Source organism: Protomyctophum parallelum, assembly GCF_964188405.1.
Source record: "Protomyctophum parallelum genome assembly, chromosome: 21".
In the NCBI taxonomy this organism is placed as follows: Eukaryota; Metazoa; Chordata; class Actinopteri; order Myctophiformes; family Myctophidae; genus Protomyctophum; species Protomyctophum parallelum.
The window spans coordinates 28,537,656-28,560,095 of NC_139713.1; the positions used below are offsets into that span (position 1 = coordinate 28,537,656).

At 39.0% G+C, this 22,440-nt stretch overlaps 1 protein-coding gene and 1 long non-coding RNA gene across 4 annotated transcripts; both read left to right on the forward strand.

Annotated features, from left to right (window-relative positions):
* Window positions 1–577: 577 nt before the first annotated feature.
* prodha (proline dehydrogenase (oxidase) 1a) lies at window positions 578–11,507 on the forward strand. 3 transcript variants are annotated; one of them, XR_014570998.1, is made up of 16 exons: window positions 578–1,007; window positions 1,374–1,582; window positions 3,814–3,848; window positions 3,963–4,004; window positions 4,739–4,888; window positions 5,550–5,614; window positions 5,757–5,873; window positions 6,095–6,174; window positions 6,379–6,460; window positions 6,656–6,748; window positions 7,788–7,934; window positions 8,753–8,928; window positions 9,256–9,354; window positions 10,056–10,144; window positions 11,068–11,310; window positions 11,380–11,507. XR_014570998.1 is itself a non-coding variant. In XM_083793960.1 (15 exons), exons 1-15 carry the CDS (start codon window positions 657–659, stop codon window positions 11,256–11,258), a joined length of 1,926 nt encoding a protein of 641 aa, XP_083650086.1. In that variant the 5' UTR covers window positions 578–656; the 3' UTR covers window positions 11,259–11,404. The 3 variants fall into 3 exon arrangements, 2 of the variants coding, with proteins under 2 accessions (XP_083650086.1, XP_083650087.1); XM_083793960.1 differs by having other exon boundaries at window positions 11,068–11,404; XM_083793961.1 differs by lacking the exon at window positions 3,963–4,004 and having other exon boundaries at window positions 11,068–11,404.
* A 2,733-nt stretch (window positions 11,508–14,240) lies between these two features.
* LOC310878765 lies at window positions 14,241–20,269 on the forward strand. The gene is made up of 3 exons (XR_014570920.1): window positions 14,241–17,057; window positions 18,920–19,105; window positions 19,504–20,269. It is a non-coding gene; the product is annotated as an uncharacterized lncRNA (long non-coding RNA).
* Window positions 20,270–22,440: the final 2,171 nt, after the last annotated feature.

A 22,440-nucleotide genomic window follows, 5' to 3' on the forward strand; every position in this document is an offset into this window, starting at 1 on the left:
TGGCATTTAATGTTTGTGTTGGCACCGTTTGTTTTACATCACCATCACATCACCTAATCAACATGAGTTAGACCTTAATATATTAGCGCCCCTCACTTCACACAGGTGTGATTTTTGTCTACATAAACTTAAATTCCTATTGACAATGAATGGACAATTTTACGTCATAGTGTCTGAGCAAATCGACTTATAGTGTCTATTTTACGTCATGATGAAATCAAATGTATACTACCTCTTTTATAAACACAATTATGTGCAAATTAATATTTTTGGACATAAAACCAAGAAGAGAAGAAGAAAAAAACATATTTTTTTTATTTTTTTATTTTAGACATTGTCAGTGGCATAATCATAACAGCTTTGCATCCAAGTTAATTTCCTCTCTCTGTCTATATGAATGGGTCTTCTGGGCAGCCTATCTATCATTCATTGGTGTTTTGTTGTGCTGCGTCAGAGTTTTGGGCTGTCACAGCCTGCAGCCATTACAAAAAAAGGGAAAAAGAAACTTGTGGGTGGGTCGCTACCACCAACCTTATAAATAGGCTACGAGTCAACATTCACCATTCACATCCTCGGTTTCCTCCAGGCTGTGTACAACTCTCAACGCATTAACGCAATAGGCCATATTAATTTAAAAACTCTCTCTATATAAGCTAATGTCGTACACTAAATTAGCACCAGCCCTTTTTAGGGCGACCTCGGGCAATATTAGGAGAATTTGGATTTTGCCTACAAGGTTTCGTTCAACAGCCGCATCCACCAAGAGCCAAGAAGTTGGAGAGAAAGAGCATGCCGTGGTGGATGGGTGCACGCTGGTGAAAGCTGTCCAGGTTGAACTTATCAGTCCAAGCAAACATGTTAAAGACGTCGACGCGGCTAAGAAGGTTGAAATTGACTTCGACAACACTGAAGAAGCGTACAGAAGCAAGAATAACTTGGAGCTGTTGAGAAGTCTCCTGGTGTTCAAGCTTTGTACAATCGACGTGCTAGTAGACAAGAACAAGGAGGTAGGCGTAGGCTACTATTTGCTTGCTGATGTAGCCTATATGGCTTATATGCTTCGCCAAGGATAGGTTACACATTATTTGGTAATATAATACCATCATATTCATATGTATGTAATAATAATAATAATTATTATTATTATTAATAATAATAATAATAATAATAGCCTAATATGATAATAACTAAAACTTTGTATATAGCACCTTTCAAAACTGTGTTACAAAGGAAACAACAAAAGAAAACAACACACAAACGAAAACAATGCAGATAAATGAGTAGGCCTATATACCTTCATATTGTTGAATAACAAGTAAGCAACTGACAAAAATGAATGATATAATAATATTTTTATTTTATTTTATTACCAGTTAATAGACCTCAGCAGGAAGGTCTTTGGAAAGTGGCTGTTTGAGAAGATGATGAAGATGACTTTCTATGGACAATTCGTGGCAGGGGAAGACCATAACTCCATCAAACCCCTGATCCACAAGAACCAGGCCTTTGGAGTCGGAGCGGTGTTGGACTACAGCGTAGAAGAGGACCTCACACATGAGGAGGCAGCGAACAAGGAGATGGAGTGAGTCTTTTTTTCCATCATTCCATATTTGAGTATCCACACTTTTCCTGGGCTGTGTGTGCTCCAGTTCCTGTCGATTTGATCCAATGAAAGCCAATGAAACTGGTCAGATGACCAATGATATCCAATGAAATCAACAGGAACTGGAGCACACACAGCCCATGAAAAGTGTGGATAGGCTATAGTCTAATATAAGTCTGCTGAAAGTGATCACCTGACATTTACAATAGGCAAATCTATCTATAAATGCACCAAGTCTCTTACACGTGTGTGCGTATACGTTAAATCCACATAACTCCAGAACCATTCGCCCCACCGACTTCGACTCTGGACTCTGGGGCCCTCACTGTCCTGCCTATAGGCTCTGAGTCTGGACAGATCTCCATATCGAGCTAGCCTGTTCTGACATCACAAATGTTGTTCTGACATCAGCATATAGACTCCATATTTGGCCTTGCCTGACAAATAACTCTACTGTATATGGAGATAAAAGAGACACAGACAATAACTGGGTGGTAGGTGGGGCATTCATTTCCAACTTGCTTCGTTCCCAGTAGGACAGTGCCCAACGGCCACCACTCTAGTACTTTATAAAGAGTCACATCTAAAATATAGGCTTTTAAATATGTCCATATAGAACACATTAATAATACAAGAGCCATTTGAGCCTCCTTATTGTCTCTATGATGTCACTACAGGGCAATGTATATTTATCAATCAAGGCCTAGGTTGCCATAGTTACAGGGAGGGCATTTAACCCTGTCCCTAATGAATTGCAGGTGTTGCTGATATGAAGCAAACAGTTTTCCGACTGCAGACAGGGACTGTTGCATTCACCATGTTTGACTGTTTGTTATTTATGTCATTTGCATTCAAAGTATAGGATTCTGGACAGTAAATAAATATAAATTTAAAATATAATTTAACTGATGTCCATTCTGGACATCAGTTCTTTCAGTTTCAAGCACACATCTAAACTTCATCCTCAACCGTCAGCAGCGAGTAGCACCTAATAATATTAGGTGCCTACAAGCATTAACAACTACTTAGACTCACTTTCAAGTGATTACCTAAAAAAACATTAGACATGCATAAGTTATTTCCAGAATTGCAATACTACGCAAAGTTTAACCAAAACATTGCATAATATACACGTGATACTGTATGCAAGCTTATAATCCTGTTATAACAATGAGCTAGATCATATTGTTTCCCTGTACAGGGCAAGCCCTTCAGGACAAACATTAGAGAGAACAATTTGGCCTTTAAGAATAATTGGTTGTTGTTGATTTTATGATATCATTCTCTTTCATTTGCTCTGACATAATTGTAAACACAAGCTCACTTTTACACCCTGGCATGCAGGGGCAAAGTAGTGACTGCTTTCCATTGGTCTGCTTGGATAGACCCCCTCTTCTGATTTGCTACGAAATAGGAGCTGGTTATTCAACAAGAACTAGAGTCACATGTGCCGGTGCATGCAATAGTTCTTTTGAGCAAAGTGACGCACACTGAATAAACACAGCATTACATTTGCCAAGATCTTATCACATCTTATTCACACATTCAAGGTGATTCATCTGATTCCTGACTGAGATTAAAAACCTTATTGAATCATGCAGGTATAATATTTAAATGCAATAATGATACATATACTGTACATGCACATAAATCAAAGCCAGAAGGATTATTCCCACTGTGGTCCCTTGGTGCATTAGTGTGATGTGTGTGATGTGTGTGTGTGTGTGTGTGTGTGTGTGTGTGTGTGTGTGTGTGTGTGTGTGTGTGTGTGTGTGTGTGTGTGTGTGTGTGTGTGTGTGTGTGTGTGTGTGTGTGTGTGTGTGTGCGTGTGTGCGTGCGCGCGTTCGTGTGCACGACTCCCACAAGTCACGACACATGCATGAGCGATTTAGCGTGCACGCTATTTGGAAAAAAGAACACTGTCTACTATTGCTGTAGGCTACCAACCAGTTATACACCTTTTCTCTACAGTCAGTGTTTGTGTTTCAACAACATGTTTATAGAAATTAGGTCTACTGAATAGAATTTGCATCACTTTAGCAAGTTAAAAGTTACAGGATGTTTGCATAGACGCAACTTGACGTCTAATATCCTATTATTTGTTCTTGTGATGTAGTTGGATAACTTTTTTTTATATATATATATATTTTTTCACAGTGGTAATAAAATAAATTAAAATAATCTCATATGAAGCATTCCCTCTCTTTCAGTTCATGCGTGTCCCAAGCAGAGAAAGAGGGTCCAGGTATGTGTTCATCAGGAGAAACTAATATTTATATTATTAATTGCTGCTTAGTTGACTTCTTTTAAAATCAGTCTGACTCATTTTCAACAAAATAATTTGTTTAATTTGTTGCAGCCACTGACACTGAATGCTTCATTGAAATGGAGCTTGATGACAGTAAATCATACGTGATTTGTAATTATTTGGAAGTGGGAGCAAAATCAATTTTGGTGATTACCTAATATGCATGGGAGAACAGCACTGCAGGGTTACTAATATGGTTGGGTTACTCCAGCAAGGCCTAAATAGCAACCTGTCACATTTCCAACTCTCCACATTGATATGCACACTTTGCACAGTCATGTGCGTGCAAGTTGACTTGGCTGGTTATTTCTGGATCTAAATAGGCTGGGGTACATGTGGTTACGGGACATTAACCACATGGCTTCTAAGTTCACTTGCACGTTGGGTTATTAATATATGTCTCTTCATTGTGATCTAACCTGGTGTGTCCTTGTTCCTTGTAGATACTGTATGTATTAAATATCAGTTAAATTGGGTTACATTTGATTCTTTGATACATTATTCTTGTATTAGTACTGTAGTAATAGATGTTAGTAGTAATTATAGTAGTAGTAGTATAGTAGTAGTAGTAGTAATATCTACTGGTGGTGGTGGTGGTGTTGATGGTGGTGGTGGTAGTACTTTTGAAGAAAGGTTCCCATTAGAACGCATTTATTACAAGTAATGTTTTGAAGGTTCCTCAGATGACCTGTAGTGACATTTTAACAATCTAAACAATTTTTCGTTCCTTTTATATGGGTTCTTTAGATCTTTCCTATTAGTGGCTTGGGTGCTTGAGAAGATTGCTGCTCAGATAGACAGCTAATATTGTTATCCTTTGACTGTAGACGTAGGACATCGTGAGAAGAAGTACAAGGCTCATCGTCAGTTTGGGGACAGACGTAGCGGTGTGACCAGTGCTCGCACCTACTTCTATGCAGATGAGGCCAAGTGTGACAACCAAATGGAGACCTTCATAAACTGCATTAAAGCTTCAGGTTTGTCCATGTACAGTTTGTACTTTGTACACTGACCATTTACTAATTTCCATTCATCATACACCATATGACTCCCATTAACCATATCGGTCCCTATAGATGGGTTTCTTGTGTACAAACATTGAGACTGCATGCGCAGGTGCCGGTTTCATGTAATCAATTCCAAACAGATCTCATATTTCAAGAGTGGAGATCAGTAAACATCCATCCACCCTAAACCTTCTTCTTCCACACTGGGAGGAAAACAGCATCTGAAAGTTTGATGAAATGCATTTTTACACGTCAGTGCTGTGACCACTTTTACATAATAACATTGAACCTAATGAGCGATCGGTTTCTTTTTCCTCCGACCTGCGCGCCCATACAGGTTCTTATCAGTGTGACGTTGTCTGGAAATGCGTCTATTCTGGGGCAAACATTTGCCAAACATCGCTTATCTACTTACTCACGCAGTACAACGCAACCCATTGTAAGCTTGTAGATCAACTATTTTTGGCAAAGAGATTTGATGTCGAGGGGAAAATGAGCGGACCTAGTATAGAGCCTAGGTATATATGGTTTTATGGTTAGTCTGATGCAATGTTTTATGATTCTGTCTTTTGTGTGTATAGTGGTTCTGGACAATATATACCCGTTTAATATACTTCTTTTCACGTTTCAGGAGGAAGCTCTGTAGATGGATTTTCTGCTATTAAGATGACTGCTCTTGGCCGACCACAGTTCCTGGTATGTTTACATTATTCTCATTCTTGAAGTTCTTCAAATAAATCAGTGACTTGGATTTAACCTTGAAAGTTTCAACACAGAGAGCTTTACAGCCACAAAGACAGCACTTTAACTTATCTACTGATTTGTTGCTCCTGAACAGCTTGAGTTCTCAGAAGTATTGGTGAAATGGAGACAGTTCTTCAACCTTCTTGCAGAACAACAGGGAAAATCTGGAATGACTGCTTTGGAACAAAAACTTGAACTTGAGCAACTGAAGGTACATTTTTTCCTGAAGCAAAGATAATGTTCATTATGGTCATGAAACCGATGCATACACCAATTCCTTACACAGACATGCATGACAGACTTATCCCCTTGATACAACATTAAGCTGAAAACAAATGTAATTAAAGAGAAGAAAAAAAACCCACACCATTATTTGCCACCTAATATAGGTCTAGTATTAAAAAGTAATATCACTGTAATATTTCCATTCAGGAAAGTTTGGCTAAATTGGGTGTTGGAAAAAAGGATGCCATTGATAATTGGTTTACTGGAGAAAAACTGGGATCTTCAGGGTAAGATATTCAGTTAATTTTACCATATAAGTGATTTTGAATCTTTACATTTTGCTAATTAGTTTTATGCCTTCCACTTGTAATAAATTATACCAAATGCATAATGTAATTCTTCTACAGATTATTGTTGTGTCATTAGGTTTGAAAAGTTTTTAAGAGTCTAGTATATTACATTTCTGTCATTCTGTACACTTTTCACCCTAGGACAATTGATCTACTTGACTGGAACAGCTTAATTAATGACACAACAAACATATCCAGTTTGCTGATGGTCCCAAACCTAGAGGTGAGGTTTCTAAACATGAATATGTACATTCACACAAGCAGACAGTCATTCAGGGTATTGAATGGGTTACTTCATTTTTTTTGGTATACATCATGTTCATTAATTGTTACAATATTTAAATACACCCTTGATATCAACAAAGTGTAAATCTAATCTAATTTGACGATTGATTTGTTTTCTGTGTTGGGTGGGTAGACTGGCCAACTGGAACCGCTGCTGAAAACGTTTACAGCTGAGGAGGAAAGGCAGATGAAGAGAATGCTACAAAGAGTTGATGTTCTTGCCAAGGTACAGTAAATACATAGATAATATGTCACTTCATCTGCACATAATATCCGTGTTCTGAGTGGATGTACACATGACACAAACAATTAGACCCTAACCCTCGACCGATATATCGTTACTGTCGAAAAATCGGTGTATTACCGATTTATCAATATCTGTTTATTGAATTTTGGACGATTTATTATTTATTTATTGGGTGGAATGTTCACCTGTCTGATCTGCACTGCTCACGGCTATTTGTGCACTGGTATGTAAACAGATGAGTTTGTGTGGGGAAAAAAACAACAACCAGGGCAGTTCTGCCGGTTGTTTTCAGTTGTGTGTTATTGTGTCATATGATGAATACAGTGGATAAGGATGCCAATTTTAGTTACCAAGGTTATATTGTGGCCCAAAATAAGCAAACTACTTAACATAGTGTCCTAGCAATACGCTGTGGATTTTCTAGCATGGGTTCCAACCGCTGGGTCCTGTGCATTAGTTTTGTCACTGGCTATGGATTATCATGGTCATTGTAAAATATGTTACAGTACCAGTCCATTACTGCTGTTAGCCCACAGCTCATTAGGACCTACTTAGGCTACAACATCCATTTCTCCAGCTACTTCCAAAAGGGAGTTAAATGCTAGTATAGTACATTAGAATGTAATATCCTCTGCTCACTTGTGTTTTATTTCTACAATTGAAAGATTTCACGCGCGCGCGCACACACACACACACACACACACACACACACACACACACACACACACACACACACACACACGCACACGCGCACACGCACACACACACACACACACACACACTCACACACACACAAACACACACACACACAAAGAATTTCAATTTATTTGCTTTTCCTAAAATGCCTTACCTTAAAAATGTACCTTATAGTGCATCCAAAGGGGTTTACTTTCAAGACCTTTCTTCAATGCATAACAAAGTCTTTCAACCACTTACAGCAAAAGAAGCAAAGCAAACTAGAATGAAATGGATTTACTGATAACAACATGACGTTAAATACACCATGTGTATGTTCCAGCATGCTTTGGAAAATGGAGTAAGGCTGATGGTGGATGCTGAGCAGACATATTTCCAGCCTGCTATAAGCAGACTGACCCTGGAAATGCAAAGGAGATTCAACAGAGAGAAGTCTGTTATTTTCAACACATACCAGTGTTATCTCAAGGTGAGGGGGGTACATTTTGCCATGTAATCACCTGGCATTTTACAGAATGGAATTGTTGATTATTTACTTCTTGTAACATTTGAAAGATTAGGAGGTGAGGCGACGTTGACCACTTAAAAGTAAGCCCTATATGTTGTATGACAAATAGTGAAAAAGACCATCTACAAGTTCACAATGCATCACAATGTAACAAAAGAAAAAGACTCTTGATGTGATGCGGTGTGAAAATTGTAGATCTGCTATTTAGCTTATTTTTGAGGGACGCTAGCCCCTCCAGCTTTTGTACCCACACGTCTCAAGATTTGCCAATGACAATGAATGTTCACAAATATTCATATAAGCGTTAGCATTAACAATTTTCATCTTGGCATCATGAAAATCTGAGCTTTTAGAATATGTTTTTGATATTTCTTCTATTCGTTGTACAACAAAGTATATAGTGCTTAAGTGGTTAATTTGTATTCGTTTATTTTCTTCTTTCTTGTCTTACATTACATATACATTACTTTCAGGTTTGTCCATGGTTGTATATACCACTGTAAATTAAGACCTGAGACCGATGCTACAAATGCCTTCTAAATCAGTAGATCTCACAATTTCAAGATCTTTCAAAAATAATTAATTAATACCAGATGTACAAGCTCGGTGGCGTGAAGTGGCATGCTACAAGCTTGTATATCTGCAAATTTTGAATAGCCAACGCGAAAATGACACAGGTTCTTTCCCGGTTTTAATGGTTTATTATGTCATGTTACAACTTATTCATATTAGTAACAACACTTTTGTGGTTATTGTGTCATTTTCTATGATCTCTTTAGGATGCATATGACAATGTAACTGTGGATGTTGAGCTGTCAAGACGGGAGAACTGGTACTTTGGTGCCAAACTGGTCCGTGGAGCCTACATGTACCAAGAGAGGGACCGTGCCAAACAAATTGGCTATGAAGACCCAATTAACCCAGACTATGAGGCTACTAACAGAATGTACCACAAGTAAGCAATTATTTATTTTCTCTTTGTTGTTACTGTTGTTATTGCTGCTGACGAACCAAAACCAAATCATTTTGCTCTTGTGTTCATACAAGATGTAACAATAACAATCTTGAATCTTGGTTCTTGAACTTTAAATATATCATCGTACGATGAAGCAAAATTGGTGAAAATAGCCAATCTACAAGCTAATCACAAAGCATTGTGAGCTTGTAGATCTGCTATTTTAAACAGTTTTGGAATGTCTTTTTTATAAAGTTTTGAGCATTGTTATGTGATTAATGCAGTGTGGTTCAGTATCCAATTATCTCATCTGATTTTCTTGTTAAGGTGTTTGGAGTATGTGCTGGAGGAGATCGACATCCACAGAAAGGCCAATATCATGGTAGCGTCCCACAATGAAGACACAGTGAAGTTTACCCTGGAGAAGTAAGCCTGTCCTCTGACATTTTTCTTTTTGTTCCTGTTATGATTAAAAGGTTCTATTAACACAATCAGCGCCGGGATTTCTTTGAAAATAGCAGCTCGGGGTGCCGGCAGATATGGCAGCTTTTACTCTAAAAGCCCCCCCTTCCGTTCCGTACAAAAAACGGGAAAAATAATGTTGCTTGCTTACCTCGCTATGATTACGATAAAGTCGCTCGATAATCCCTCGCGTTCATATTTTAAACGAGAGGCATGTTGAAGTCAGAAATGAAGAGCTTAGTATATATCCATCTGGTCAAAACCACGGAGAGCTCCCTAGATTAGGAGATACAAGCCTTTCTTTCTGAGCGGTAAACAGGGAAGTGAACGGCAGCGCGCATGCACGAACAGCAAGGAGTATGGTGCAGAAGGAGAGGCCAACCCCCCAAAAAAATAAAAAATAAATCTGAATATCTTTCTCTCGTTTGATATCATTGAAAATGTGCTAGGATGTGTGTACACGTCCTCGCAATCCATCGGATAGATTAGCTAGGACGGCTCCACACGTCCTAAATGGGTTAAAATTCTCAGTGTTAATGTATCTATGTGTGCGAGTGTGTACACGTGTACAGTAACATGTTAAAATGAACAGATGTTAGTTAGTTCAACACAGATATTTCTGTGTATATTTTGTTTGAATTATGCATGTTCTTCTGTCCCATCAGGATGAATGAGATGGGGCTGCTACCCACTGAGAATAAGGTTTACTTTGGACAGCTGCTTGGCATGTGTGACCAGATCAGTTTCCCACTAGGTATGTTGTTGCTCACTGCTCAAATAGTGACGTTAAATATAGTGTTATGTAATCAGATGTTTACGTCTGTACTGTACAGTACATCACTTAGTCGTGTGACATTTTGGCCAACGAAAATGCAGACCCTGCAGACAGAGTCAGCTAGTTTACAAAGGTCATGCTGTCTTTATTATTCCCAGATATGCACTTACCAATCTATATTCAGCATTGTCATTGTAACCTCGGGGTTTCAGACTTTAGTCTTTAGCAGTCTTTTACACAATGTATACTGGAATATCTTAGTACTTATCACCCTGTGATATGTATATTACATTGATTCTTTGTACATTAACCCATTCTGACCTGAGATCAGATTCATACGAGGTTTCCGCCGGACACACACTGGTCTGATGAACCCATTTTGACCTGAGATCAGATTCTAAAAATGTCAGTCGCTCTTCGATTTTTTTCAAAAATAGCAGACCTACAAGCTCGTATCGCGCCACTCGGTGGCGCGATATGAGCTTGTAGATCTGCTATTTTTAAATAGCTAAAGCATAACATGATGCTAACACCAAAATGGGTGCCCGGTCAGAATGGGTTAAGCGGTTAGCTCATCAGAAATATCAAGCTGATGTTTACAAAGGTTTACAGATATACTGTTTCGATGTTTTCAAATATTTATTGTTTAAATATTTGAAATCAACACGTACACTTACACTTCTGTGATCAGAAATGTAAAAGATACAATAACTTCCTGCACGATTGCCTCTGCAATGAATTAAAAACAGATTGAAAGTTTCAGTGCGAAACGTCCATCTGTTTTGAATAAATTCAAGGCAGAGTCAATTGGTGTGTGCAGGAATTCATTTTGTTATTACAGCCTGTGGGCTAACCGTGGTCTTCTCCATGTTTGTCTTCTTTTCTCCATGATGTGAGAACAGGTCAGGCAGGCTTCCCTGTGTATAAGTATGTTCCATACGGCCCAGTCAACGAGGTTATTCCATACCTTTCTCGCCGTGCTCAAGAAAACCGTGGCTTCATGAAAGGCTCCCAGAGAGAGCGCCGCTTGTTGTGGAAGGAACTGAAACGCAGGCTACTCTCCGGTCAGGTTGTTTATAACCCTGTCTACTGATTGGCTACCATGTCCATACTCTGTCTACTGATTGGCTACCATGTCCATACTCTGTCTACATGTCCATACTCTGTCTACTGATTGGCTACCGTGTCCATACTCTGTCTACATGTCCATACTATGTCTACTGATTGGCTACCATGTCCATACTCTGTCTACATGTCCATACTCTGTCTACTTCATGTAAAACATTCCACCACATTTCATTTTGCTGTGTACAGTGCTTTTAGTTTAAGTTTTGTCTTTTGGGTCTCTTGAAAAACAGATAACAGAATAACCTTGTGCAACGAAAGTGTGACATTTCTTGAAGAAATTGCATTTATTACATGTTTATGTCTAAAATGGAATTGCTGTAATGGAGCTGCTAACTTAAGCAATGCAAACTGAAAGTGCCTTGTAATTACTTTGCTTTATTATTATTAGTTTAAACTTGGAACAATTTTGTTACACACTTAACAGAATGTTGTACTGTACATTTAGATTGTTCAATCATTATTGTGTCAGTGTCTCAGTTTTGTCAGCTTATTTAAAAGCTTCTGTAAAATATTTTACATTTGTGTTATTGTGTAGAATAAGTTTTATTGTATCCACCAGGCCGAAGGCATGGGGAGAGAGTATGTTTTGCACTCCGTCCGTGTGTCCGTGTCCGTGTGTGTGCGTGTGTCCGTCCTGTTTCCAAATCAGCCTCACGGTGGCGCTATAACAGGGCAATTCCTGTTTTTACCTATAACTGCATCGATTTGTATACAACTTGTATGCGCAATCCCTAGAGGCTCCGTACCACCATGATGCAGATTGCTGCAAAACACATTGTTTCGCAAATCCATACACATGATCTCTGTAGTCATGTATATTACTCCTAAACATTTTGCCGAACATCACACACACTCCTATCCTGGTGGAGACCTGTGCCCAGAAGGTCACTTTTTCTAGTTGTAAATTATGTACTTTGTCATCAAGGAATGTACTGTATATATTGTGTGACAAATATAAACCTTTTTTTATGTAAATGAAAGCTTCTTATCTTATTGTGAGTTACAGAGGACAGCAAGGTTTTATCACAGTCATGCTGCACATAAGGCCTCTTAGACTGTGAAATGTCTCTCAGCTTAATGCACTTTACACACTAGAATCCTCCTGAGGGCAGATGGAGTTTCACTCTAGGCCAAGTACAGTATGTAAAGGAAATGTAAACAACGGCTCAGCTTATATCCAAGTACAGTATGTAAAGGAAATGTAAACAACGGCTCAGCTTATATCCAAGTACAGTATGTAAAGGAAATGTAAACAACGGCTCAGCTTATATCCAAAGCCTCTGCCTGTCTAGCCCCTAGTTATGGAATGTGTGTTTTTGGCTTGCAAGGCCTCACTCACAGTTAATAATAATAATAATAATTCAAGGCCTCACTCACAGTTGGTAGAGATAGTTATGTAATGGGCGGGTTAAAAAGCTAACTTTATGTGTTGAATTCTCAGAAACAGTTATCATCATTATTATTATTAAAGTTATCATATGGTGAATCTTTAATTGATGCTAGAAGAATCATCCAGCCTTTTGAAAGAAGTCTATTACAATCAATATACACTTACATACTACACAAATGGCCTTTTTAACAAAAGTATGTGTACCAATTATTGGCAGCTATCATTGACTCAACAAAATATGACTATTCTTATATCAGTCATGTAGACTACAACTTATTGTGCTATCATACCAGCACATATTCAGTGCCAGTGTGAATGAGTGATACATTATCCAACCTCACACTGTATTATAAAACATTAAGCAGCATTGTCTAAATCAGTATACTAACTATGTAGTACTTGAGGACATTGTGTCTTAAACGGAAACCAACTGTATTCAAGAAATGCATACTGGTGTCATCCATGTAATAGTAGACAGGGACATAAAAATGATGTCTATTATTTCAGTAGGTTTTAACCATGTTCAACCTGCCATCCCTATTTTGTGGCGTCATACGTTTATTTGTTGTATTAGATTTGTGAATGGATATGGATATAGCGAACTGACATGCCTAAGAACAAAATGTTGTAGGTGGAGTTGGCCACCACATGAGTGTGTCTCACAATCTTGTGTTTGTCAGACATTTCATATTCCCCATTGCAACAATGAACAGTCAAGCTGTGTCTTAGCAGCAGATGGTACAGTAGTACAGGCTATACACACAAACATGTTCCATGCTCGAGTTACAAATTTATCCTTGGCACGTCAGCCTTGTTTAAACTACTGTGTTTTGCTAACTCCCTCCTGCACTGTTACACAAGCTGCACCTGGAGTCCAAAGTGATGATGGGCCATTAGTTCATTCTCACGGGCTCACAGCTCCTCTGAACCTTCCAGTCCATTTCCTTTTAATTAAAGGCTCAAATTTCAAACGCTTTTGTATTATATTACAACAGCTTCAAAAGCTTGGATGATTCTGAGAAACAAGCAGATACAAACTTACAATACATCACACATTGTGAGCTTGTAGATTATGACAATTTTTGACCAGACCAAGTATAGAGCCCTGGCCCCTGGGGGACTCAGTAACAGTAAGATGCATTACAGAGTTCAGTGCAACTACAATAAATACCTAACATATTTCATTGCAATTTATCCTTTTCTTGCTATTTATGTTTTTGTTTGACATTTGCAATACACGGTAGTATTATAGCACACTGATTTTAGTTCATTGCAATAAGGATGGCTATTGTATATATATATATATTGCTGTGATCTACAAAAACTATTACTGACAAAAATATTTCTGGGTTATACTTGCAGATTGCTTGTTGGCTAGATCGGCAAGCATACTGTGCTGCCCAACAAAGCCAAAGTGCAGGGCAGTGTGTTAGGAATTGATACAATCCGTGAAAAGCAAGGAAACGTATAGAGATGTAAATACATTAACCTATTCTGTTATTGATTTAAAGAAAATATTATACACATTTGCTATCACTACACCTGTGACCTGTCCAACTGGCGCATGAAACAAAGTTTGATCAAATTCAGCCACATGATGGCAATGAAGTCATAGCCATCCCTGATATGGTTTTAATAGTTTAGCAACATGACTATAGGGAAATATATAAACAGTAACACCGGGGGGGAAGTGTTTACTCCTGTAAAATAAAACGTTTTTTATGCTATTTATTTTTTCTTACTTTTTCTTTTATTTATGCAAATGTAGAAATGAGAAAATAATCAATTAAATCAATCAAAACAAGGCCATTTTTGGAAGAAGAAAAACAAATCTTTTATGGGTTTTCAGATGGCGGTCCGGGGTCAAATCGATGTAAATTTGGGGGTCCAATTGACGAAAATGTTTGAGAAACACTGGTTGCATTGGTAAAGGTAGAATTCAGCGCCATGGATAGCACTCGTGGTACAGTAGGTAACGTTACGTAAACACTTAACAGAATAAGAGCAATATATCCATATATGAAGATTACGACACTGACCTCATCGAACCCTAGATAGCCATATATGGAGAAGACGAGATCATCACCTAGATCTGCAAGCCGGCCAGCAACTCTACATCTGACCTCAAACCCTTAGATCTCCATATATAGAGCTGACCCCACCCTCTTCGATGTCTCCGTTTTGACTGATACGTGTCCATTCAATCTCCAGACGGGCACGCCTCAATGTTATTAGCTGGCCTGGCAGCCGGCGAAAGTGAGCCAGCAAGAGTTCTCAACAGGACGAAGGCCCTACCTGGGCCCAAACTTGGCCGTAACTCAGTAACTGGGCTGGTGATAATAAATCTGAAAAAGTCAGTCAGTCAGTCTGTCATGCCAAACCTGTCAGTCAGTCCATCACGCCTCGTGACACGCTCCATATATGACCAATACAGAATGAATTCCATATGTTCATCTGACCTCATCAACCCTGTACACTCAAGACACTTCCCCCGCTGCCACCGTTAGATCTCTATATGGAGCTGACCTGTTCTGACATTCCAAATCAAACCCTGTACACTCAATACACGCTCCATATGGCCAGTACAGAATTCATTCCATATGTTGATCTGACCCCCCCTATAGCGGCAGCGCTCGTCCAGCAGTCTGCCATCACCCTTGCAGATGCGTGCACGCAAGGGTCGAGGTCACTACTCGCCCTCAGGGCGTCTTACTGGTGGGGTGCATACTTAGTTTAGTCCTGAACACCCATACTGCTCTGACAAGGAGAATAAAAAGAGACATGCAAGGTTTGGGCATCACCAACTTGCAGACTCTGTAGCAATGAATTCCTCTCACCAAAAATAAGGACAAAAGAGAGGTGCAGGGGTAAGGTACTTGGTACCGTAGAGCAGTGGTTCCCAAAGGGGGTCCGGGGACATGATAAATGATAGTTCGGAACCAAATGGACCCTTATGGGTCTGTAACTCTGAGAGTGTTAATGGGTCAATATTGACAATATAAATTGGGGTCTCAGAGATAGAAATGCCATAAAATGGGGGTCCGTAGACTAATGCATGTCAAACGGGGGTCCTTAAAATTAAACAGGTTGAGAATCACTGCTAGAGCTTTACAAATCAATTCTCTTATGGGGGTCCCTGCCATATATTTTCAAATGGGGGTCCGCGGGCTAATTAGCGTGAATTTGGGGGTCCTTGACATGAAAAAGTGTGGGTATCACTGCCATAGGTCAACCGAGATGAAAAATAAAATGTAAATATGATATGATGTAGTATTGTTGTGGATGATTGTTTTGTTCTGTTTTGATTGTTTTCTTGAAACGAGTTACTGCATCTCTATCCAACAATCTCAATTAAAAAATAAATAGAGATTGATTGAGTGATTGATTGATTGACAGTATGCAGAATAGGTACATGGTTATAGGCTGGCGGCCGTCATGAGTTTTCCACACACCAATCAGAGCGCGGCTGCGACGGAGGGCGGGGCTTCATGGCCGAACCTGCATAGGGAATCGCCTCAGACGCGAACCACCTCTCCACTCCACTAGTCTCCACCCGTCCCTTAAGCCTCAACCTCGTTACCTCGCTGAGTCGCTACTACTAGCTAGGTTGCTAGTGCTACTTGCTACGTGCTACTTTACTAGTTTAGTTTGACGATGAGTGGGCCGGCCGCGAAGACTCCCGAGGATATGGCAAAGGAAAAGGCTGAAAAAGACCTTGCAGATGCACATGCATTGCTTAATGATGAGGCTTTAGAAGCACGCAACATAAATTGGTTGCAGACTAGGGTTAACAGTGTGCAGCTTTATCTGGTGAGTGTATATGTGTTCTTAAAACTATAGTCTTTTGTTAGTGACAATGGCGCCAGCGACCACCGCCCCCTCGATATTTTTTTCTGTAGGCCTATATATTTGTTCAAAAGTGTTAATTCATACCAGCAGTAGAAAAGTAGGCCCCACTATAGTCTAGAATCTACATAATATAAAGTTAATGAAATTAAAATGGCCGCCCTACACGTGAGCTCGCAGAAGTGAAGTGAAATATGGCTGAAGTAGTTAATGTAGGGGCTATGTGTTACTTTAAGCTTTATGAACATGCACGGCGAGTTGGATGGTTCTTTGTTGACAAGAGATGAGAAATTGTTGATTAGAGAGTTTCTGGATTTAATTAATCTCTAAACTGTGTTTCAGTGGAATTGCTGTCCTGAATTTCCTGTCTTCTGGGACTGGCTGTGTTGCTGCGACCGCGACCGCAGGCATACCGTCGCTGTAGAAGTCGTTGCTACTGGTGCACATCTGGGACACAGGACACGCAAAATTCCTGTGACGGTGGACCCGAGTACAACTGTTGGCGGACTCATTTGGGCGGTAGAAAGAGTAAGTGATATTTTTTTGTTAACACAAATTCTATCAATTGCTATAGTGTAGTGTATAGTGCTATAGAGCCGAGGGTGGACCCTCTTGTAAACAAGTGTAATGCTTAATTGGGTTGTCCACTCACAGTTAACAGTCTTTGTATTGAGTTTGTGCTTGAAATGTACTGTAATTCTGCAAACTGTTAATACATATTTCAATCAATCAATCAAAAGGTCAGATATTAAACTTATTTTAACAAATAAATAATCGATTCCTGTAATTTTGCCAGAGCCATAGAGCCGAGTCGTCAAAGTCAAAGATAGTAGAGAGATGGAAGATGGTGTACACTTAGCCCTAGAACGGCTCTTGTTGTTACATACAGTATGTACAGTATTTCACATACAGAGCCATAGAACACGCTCCTTGATTTGTGGTAGAACTTTAACATGTGCGGCATAAATGTGATAAATTCTCCGTTTGTACTCGCCCATTAAATTATTCCAAAGACGTGGAGTGAAAAATGGTTCTCTAGTTTTATATCCATGTGAAAGTTCTGGCACAAAACGCGTATTTAGCGAATTATCTCCACTTTTTCAAGAGATGCACACGGACGCCTTTCTCTCCGGCGAGGGGGGGCACGGGAATATCGATGAACCGATTTTAGATACTTCCTGTTGTTTACCAAAGACGTCATCACAAATTGACCAAGGAAACACAAAAGTTTGGGTCACACAATTGGCAGGTGCTTTGCGATAGGTGCTGGGTAATTAATCACACCACCTGCCAATTGTGTGACCCAAACTTTTGTGTTTCATTGGTCAATTAGTGATGACGTCTTTGGTAAGCAACAGGAAGTATCTAAAATCGGTTCATCGATATTCCCGTGCCCCCCCTCGCCGGAGAGAAAGGCGTCCGTGTGCATCTCTTGAAAAAGTGGAGATAATTCACTAAATACGCGTTTTGTGCCAGAACTTTCACATGGATATAAAACTAGAGGACCATTTTTCACTCCACGTCTTTGGAATAATTTAATGGGTGAGTACAAACGGAGAATTTATCACATTGTTAAAGTTCTACCACAAATCAAGGAGCGTGTTCTATGGCTCTGTATGTGAAATACTGTACATACTGTATGTAACAACAAGAGCCGTTCTAGGGCTAGTGTACACTGTACTGTAGTGACCGTGTACACACCAGCATCACTGACAAGCAAACTTACAAACTACAGACTGGCAGCTAGCCTAGCAGCCTACTAAATAGGCTGGAAGATGGCACCCAAATAAGCTAAAATCATACCGAACACGTCACTGTGCCCCGCCCCCCCTCCTATAGAGTTAGACAGACAACAGTGTTGTTGGCTCTTGTTTGTGTGTACAGTGTGCTTTGCTTTTTTTCTTCATGTGTTTGTGTAAACAACCATTGAAGACAAGTGAGGACGCAAATGGAGTGTATGCGCCTGACATCATCATACCCAAAGTTATATTGCAACGCCTACTAAGTGGCAAAAAACTATTTTGTGGCCTTGACAGCCCATACATCCTAACAAAAGTCCTATCTGATTGCATTAAATTACATTAAATTCACTTTGCCATTCACTTTATGCATGCACATACTCTATTGTGATTGGCCGGAATGACGTTGTGATTTGATTGGTTGAGCATGGAATGTGATAAATGATAAGAGCACTTCACATTTATTTATTATTAACAATCAGGTTCAAAGACTACAACAATGCCAGTTGGACTTAAATTCAAGCAGCTGTCCTCTGTGTGATCCGTTAACAAAGCTGAAAATAATCACAAAAATATGTCCTATGATAAATATCTAACAAGGTTTAGCACCATTATTGCCAGGATAACCTATGATATTTTCATATCTTCCAGCAGCTGCAGGCGAAAGCTGTCCCTGCCGGCTATAGAGTGCCCTTCCTGCAAAATCAGCTATTCTCAGATGATGCGACTGTGTTGTACAAAGGGGGGAATGTGGAATTCACAGGGGACGCAAACCTTCTCCTCACTGCGAAATGCGGCATCAACTCTGGCAGCCACTTGAGGCTTGAACAGAAACTGGTAAGTCACAGAGTGCCGCGCTATGAGCTTGTAGATCACATTGGTAGCTACAGAAACGTCTCTGCTTTTGCATGTGATGTGACAGACAAGACAGTGCATTTTTAATTCTATTCATAAAATATACCATTGCCTGGCCCTGTATCTCAAAGTCAAATTAATATTTTATTAAGGAATATGCCTTTTGTATTCTTTCTGTATATCAGCAAATTGCAATTATTATACACTATTGAGGGAAATTAAGATTCTCAGATAATACAAAAGAATGCTGCTTATCAACCAACTGGTTAATTCATTGATAAGGTTATCAGTGATCAATTAATTAATTGATAATTTGCACCCCTATATGGGTAATTAAACCACTTGTATAACATGAAAATCTTTGTTTCATCTTCCTACAGGCCAACCAGGACTGAAATGGAGTAGTTTAGGGTTTTTTTCCCCCATTTGCAACACATGTTTTTGTGCATCAGTTTATATTTTTTGTCATTTTATCATAAAGGAAACTATTCTGGTTTAATTCCTTGTTTTCCACGGTTTGATTAGTAAAGGAAACGCATGAGGGAGACATTTTCTTAACACTTAGCCCTGTACAAAGAATAGCCAATTAACAAACTTGTACTGTCATTTGTGCTATTTCTATATTATACTTTTTTGTTTTTTCTTCTTAAAGATTTGGACAAATCTTTACATTTTGTGACAAATATTGTCAAATCTGCCAGGGCTAATGTGGTTGACCTTCATTTTTGTATTAAATACTTAAATTGTGATATCATCAAACATAATTATCAAACATATCTGACAATCTTCATTTCCCAAAAGGAAATGTGTGTAGTTCATTCAGTTTGACCAGCAGCAGGGATAAAGCATATCCAACACTGGCGGTAAAATGAATGACCAGAGAATGGGGGGGGGGGGTATGGAAGAGGCATGGATCTCCCTGTATTGAGACATTGGGTTTTGGGGTCTGCTGTAAGCTAACCTGCCCTCAGCACTAAAGATTGTCCTATAGGGCGTCAAAACAACAATCTGTCCATCAGTTTATATTCTTTTCTCATTTTATTAGGCCTGTTTTAATACTAATGTATTCTGTTATTGAGTGAGAAGATATTTGTACTGGTTCAAATGTGTGCAAGCTTAAATAAATGTTCTTACTCTTGGATTTAACCTTTGTGTGTTTAAATCATTCAGTTGATAAAACCTTTACAATTATACAAGATTTTTTGGGACACCTAAAGATTCGCAGCCCTACATTTTATCATAAAGGAAACTATTCTGTTTAATTCCTTGTTTTCCAGGTTTTGATTAGTAAAGGAAACACACGAGGGAGACATTTAACACAGCCCTGTACAAAGAATAGCCAATTAACAAACTTGTACTGTGTCATTTGTGCTATTTTTTTAAAAATTCTATATTATACTGTTTAGTTTTTTCTTCTTAAAGATTTGGAAAAATCTTTACATTTTGTGACAAATATTGTCAAATCTGCCAGGGAGGGGGAGAGAGAATATAAAAAGCAGAGGCATGGATCTCCCTGGACTGTCTATTGAGACATTGGGTTTTGGGGTCTGCTGTAAGCTCTATATTATTTTAGTCATCTTGGTATAGTTTGAATTGACCTTTTCAGCCTTAATGTCACCGCCTCACCGGAGTGTTGGTTACATCAGTGGGTCTCCAAGTGGCATCCGGGGATCCTCAGCGTTCCTTGAAGGGGTTCTAAACGGACCCTTATGAGTCTGTAATGAGTGTACAAAAGGAACCAAATGGACCCTGTTGTACACTCAGAGTTATAGGGGTCCTTGAAATGACAATGTTTGCGAACCACTGGTTAATTAATTGCATCATCAAAGTACAGTAATATCAATGAATATACCGGTATTGGAAGCGTATGTATGAAGGTATATCCCCTCTATCTGCACTGTCTCTGCAGGAGTCTGTTGGTAGGTTTCTATTTATCCTGGGCTATTATTTGCGCTTGAGGTGTTTTGGGCTCTCTGATAGGCATTGTTACACATTCTAGGTTAGTTTTCCACACTGATGGGAAGAACAAGAAGCGATGTTCTGTTTATTTTATAATATATAGTGTCATGGCTCAAATCGGTTCCCATGTGACATAACTTGCATGTTTGAAAAAGTAATTACATATGGATCCAGAGACAAAATATACACATTCATGTTTTGCTTTTTTAATGATTGCTGTATTTCATGATGTTTTTAGGTTATCTGAATTTCCATAATTTTACCCTGACATAGCATTCATAAATACAATCTCTGAGCTCGTCTGTCAATATTCCTTTATCTTGTCAGTACAATTTCAGTGTTTAAAATAATATACACATACTGATACTGTTTACATTCAGTGCAATGTAGTTTGTTTGTTTTTTCATGGGGGAATAACATTTTCTTCTGAATTCAAATAAAAGAGTTAAACCTAAAGAAACCTCATGCATATGTACTGAGCCTTGAATTTAATATTAATCAAAATAATGGTGTCTGCCTGGTGTTAGAATAAACCACAAATAGCAAATCTGTTGCTCTACTGTCTACACCCTACCATTAAAAAAATCAATTATGGACTACGTATAGCCTACATGCACCCTGTTATAGTCAGACTTCAGTCATTTGGGAATTTAGTCAAAGTGACCGATCACTCAATAAATCAATCATTCAATCCTTGTATAAATAGAGCAGCCATTTTGAAATAGTAGGGTACAAATATTATAGTATATAGGAAGCACCAATGATGGGCTTAAAGGTTCACTTAGATTTTAGCAGTGTCCATGATGTCAGACACTGGGCTGCTTCCTTTCTGGACTACAATTCCCATAATGCTTTAGTGCACTGCTCCTTGTGGATATGGGGAGGGCTGTCTTACTGAGACAACATGTAGTCCAATCTTCTAAACGTCAGAAGTATATTTTCTGCAAAAAGGGTGATGTGTCAATTAAAGCAAACCGCCAAGGTGCTGATGTTATTACGTATGGATGTTGGGCTTGTTGGCATGCTGGAAATACACTGCTACACTAATGGAATGTACCCTAATAATTGGATTTTACAGTGTTGGGGTCCTGGAGATTTAAAACAAATCACACCTGTGTGAAGACGCTAGTTTGATATATCGAGTGGTAAGAGATAAGAACTTCAGAATTCTCCAGGACAGACAACCTCTCTGACACCTGTGTGTTCCCGTGTATCATTATACCGTGGAATGATTTTAATAGTTGCCAGCCTTGGGTAGAGGATGATCCAGTTCCAATCTTATCAGTGTCAAGTTGGTTTAAGACCAGACCATTTCAACTAATGATCTGCTGAACCCGACAGAGAGAGACACACACACA

Bases quoted from the DNA above. Each gene is read 5' to 3' on its own strand.
- prodha (XM_083793960.1), top strand. From the start codon at position 657: ATGTCGTACACTAAATTAGCACCAGCCCTTTTTAGGGCGACCTCGGGC. The intron at 5,615-5,756 runs GTATGTTTACAT...GCTCCTGAACAG, and splicing joins TTGGCCGACCACAGTTCCTG to CTTGAGTTCTCAGAAGTATT. The intron at 6,749-7,787 runs GTACAGTAAATA...TGTATGTTCCAG, and splicing joins GAGTTGATGTTCTTGCCAAG to CATGCTTTGGAAAATGGAGT.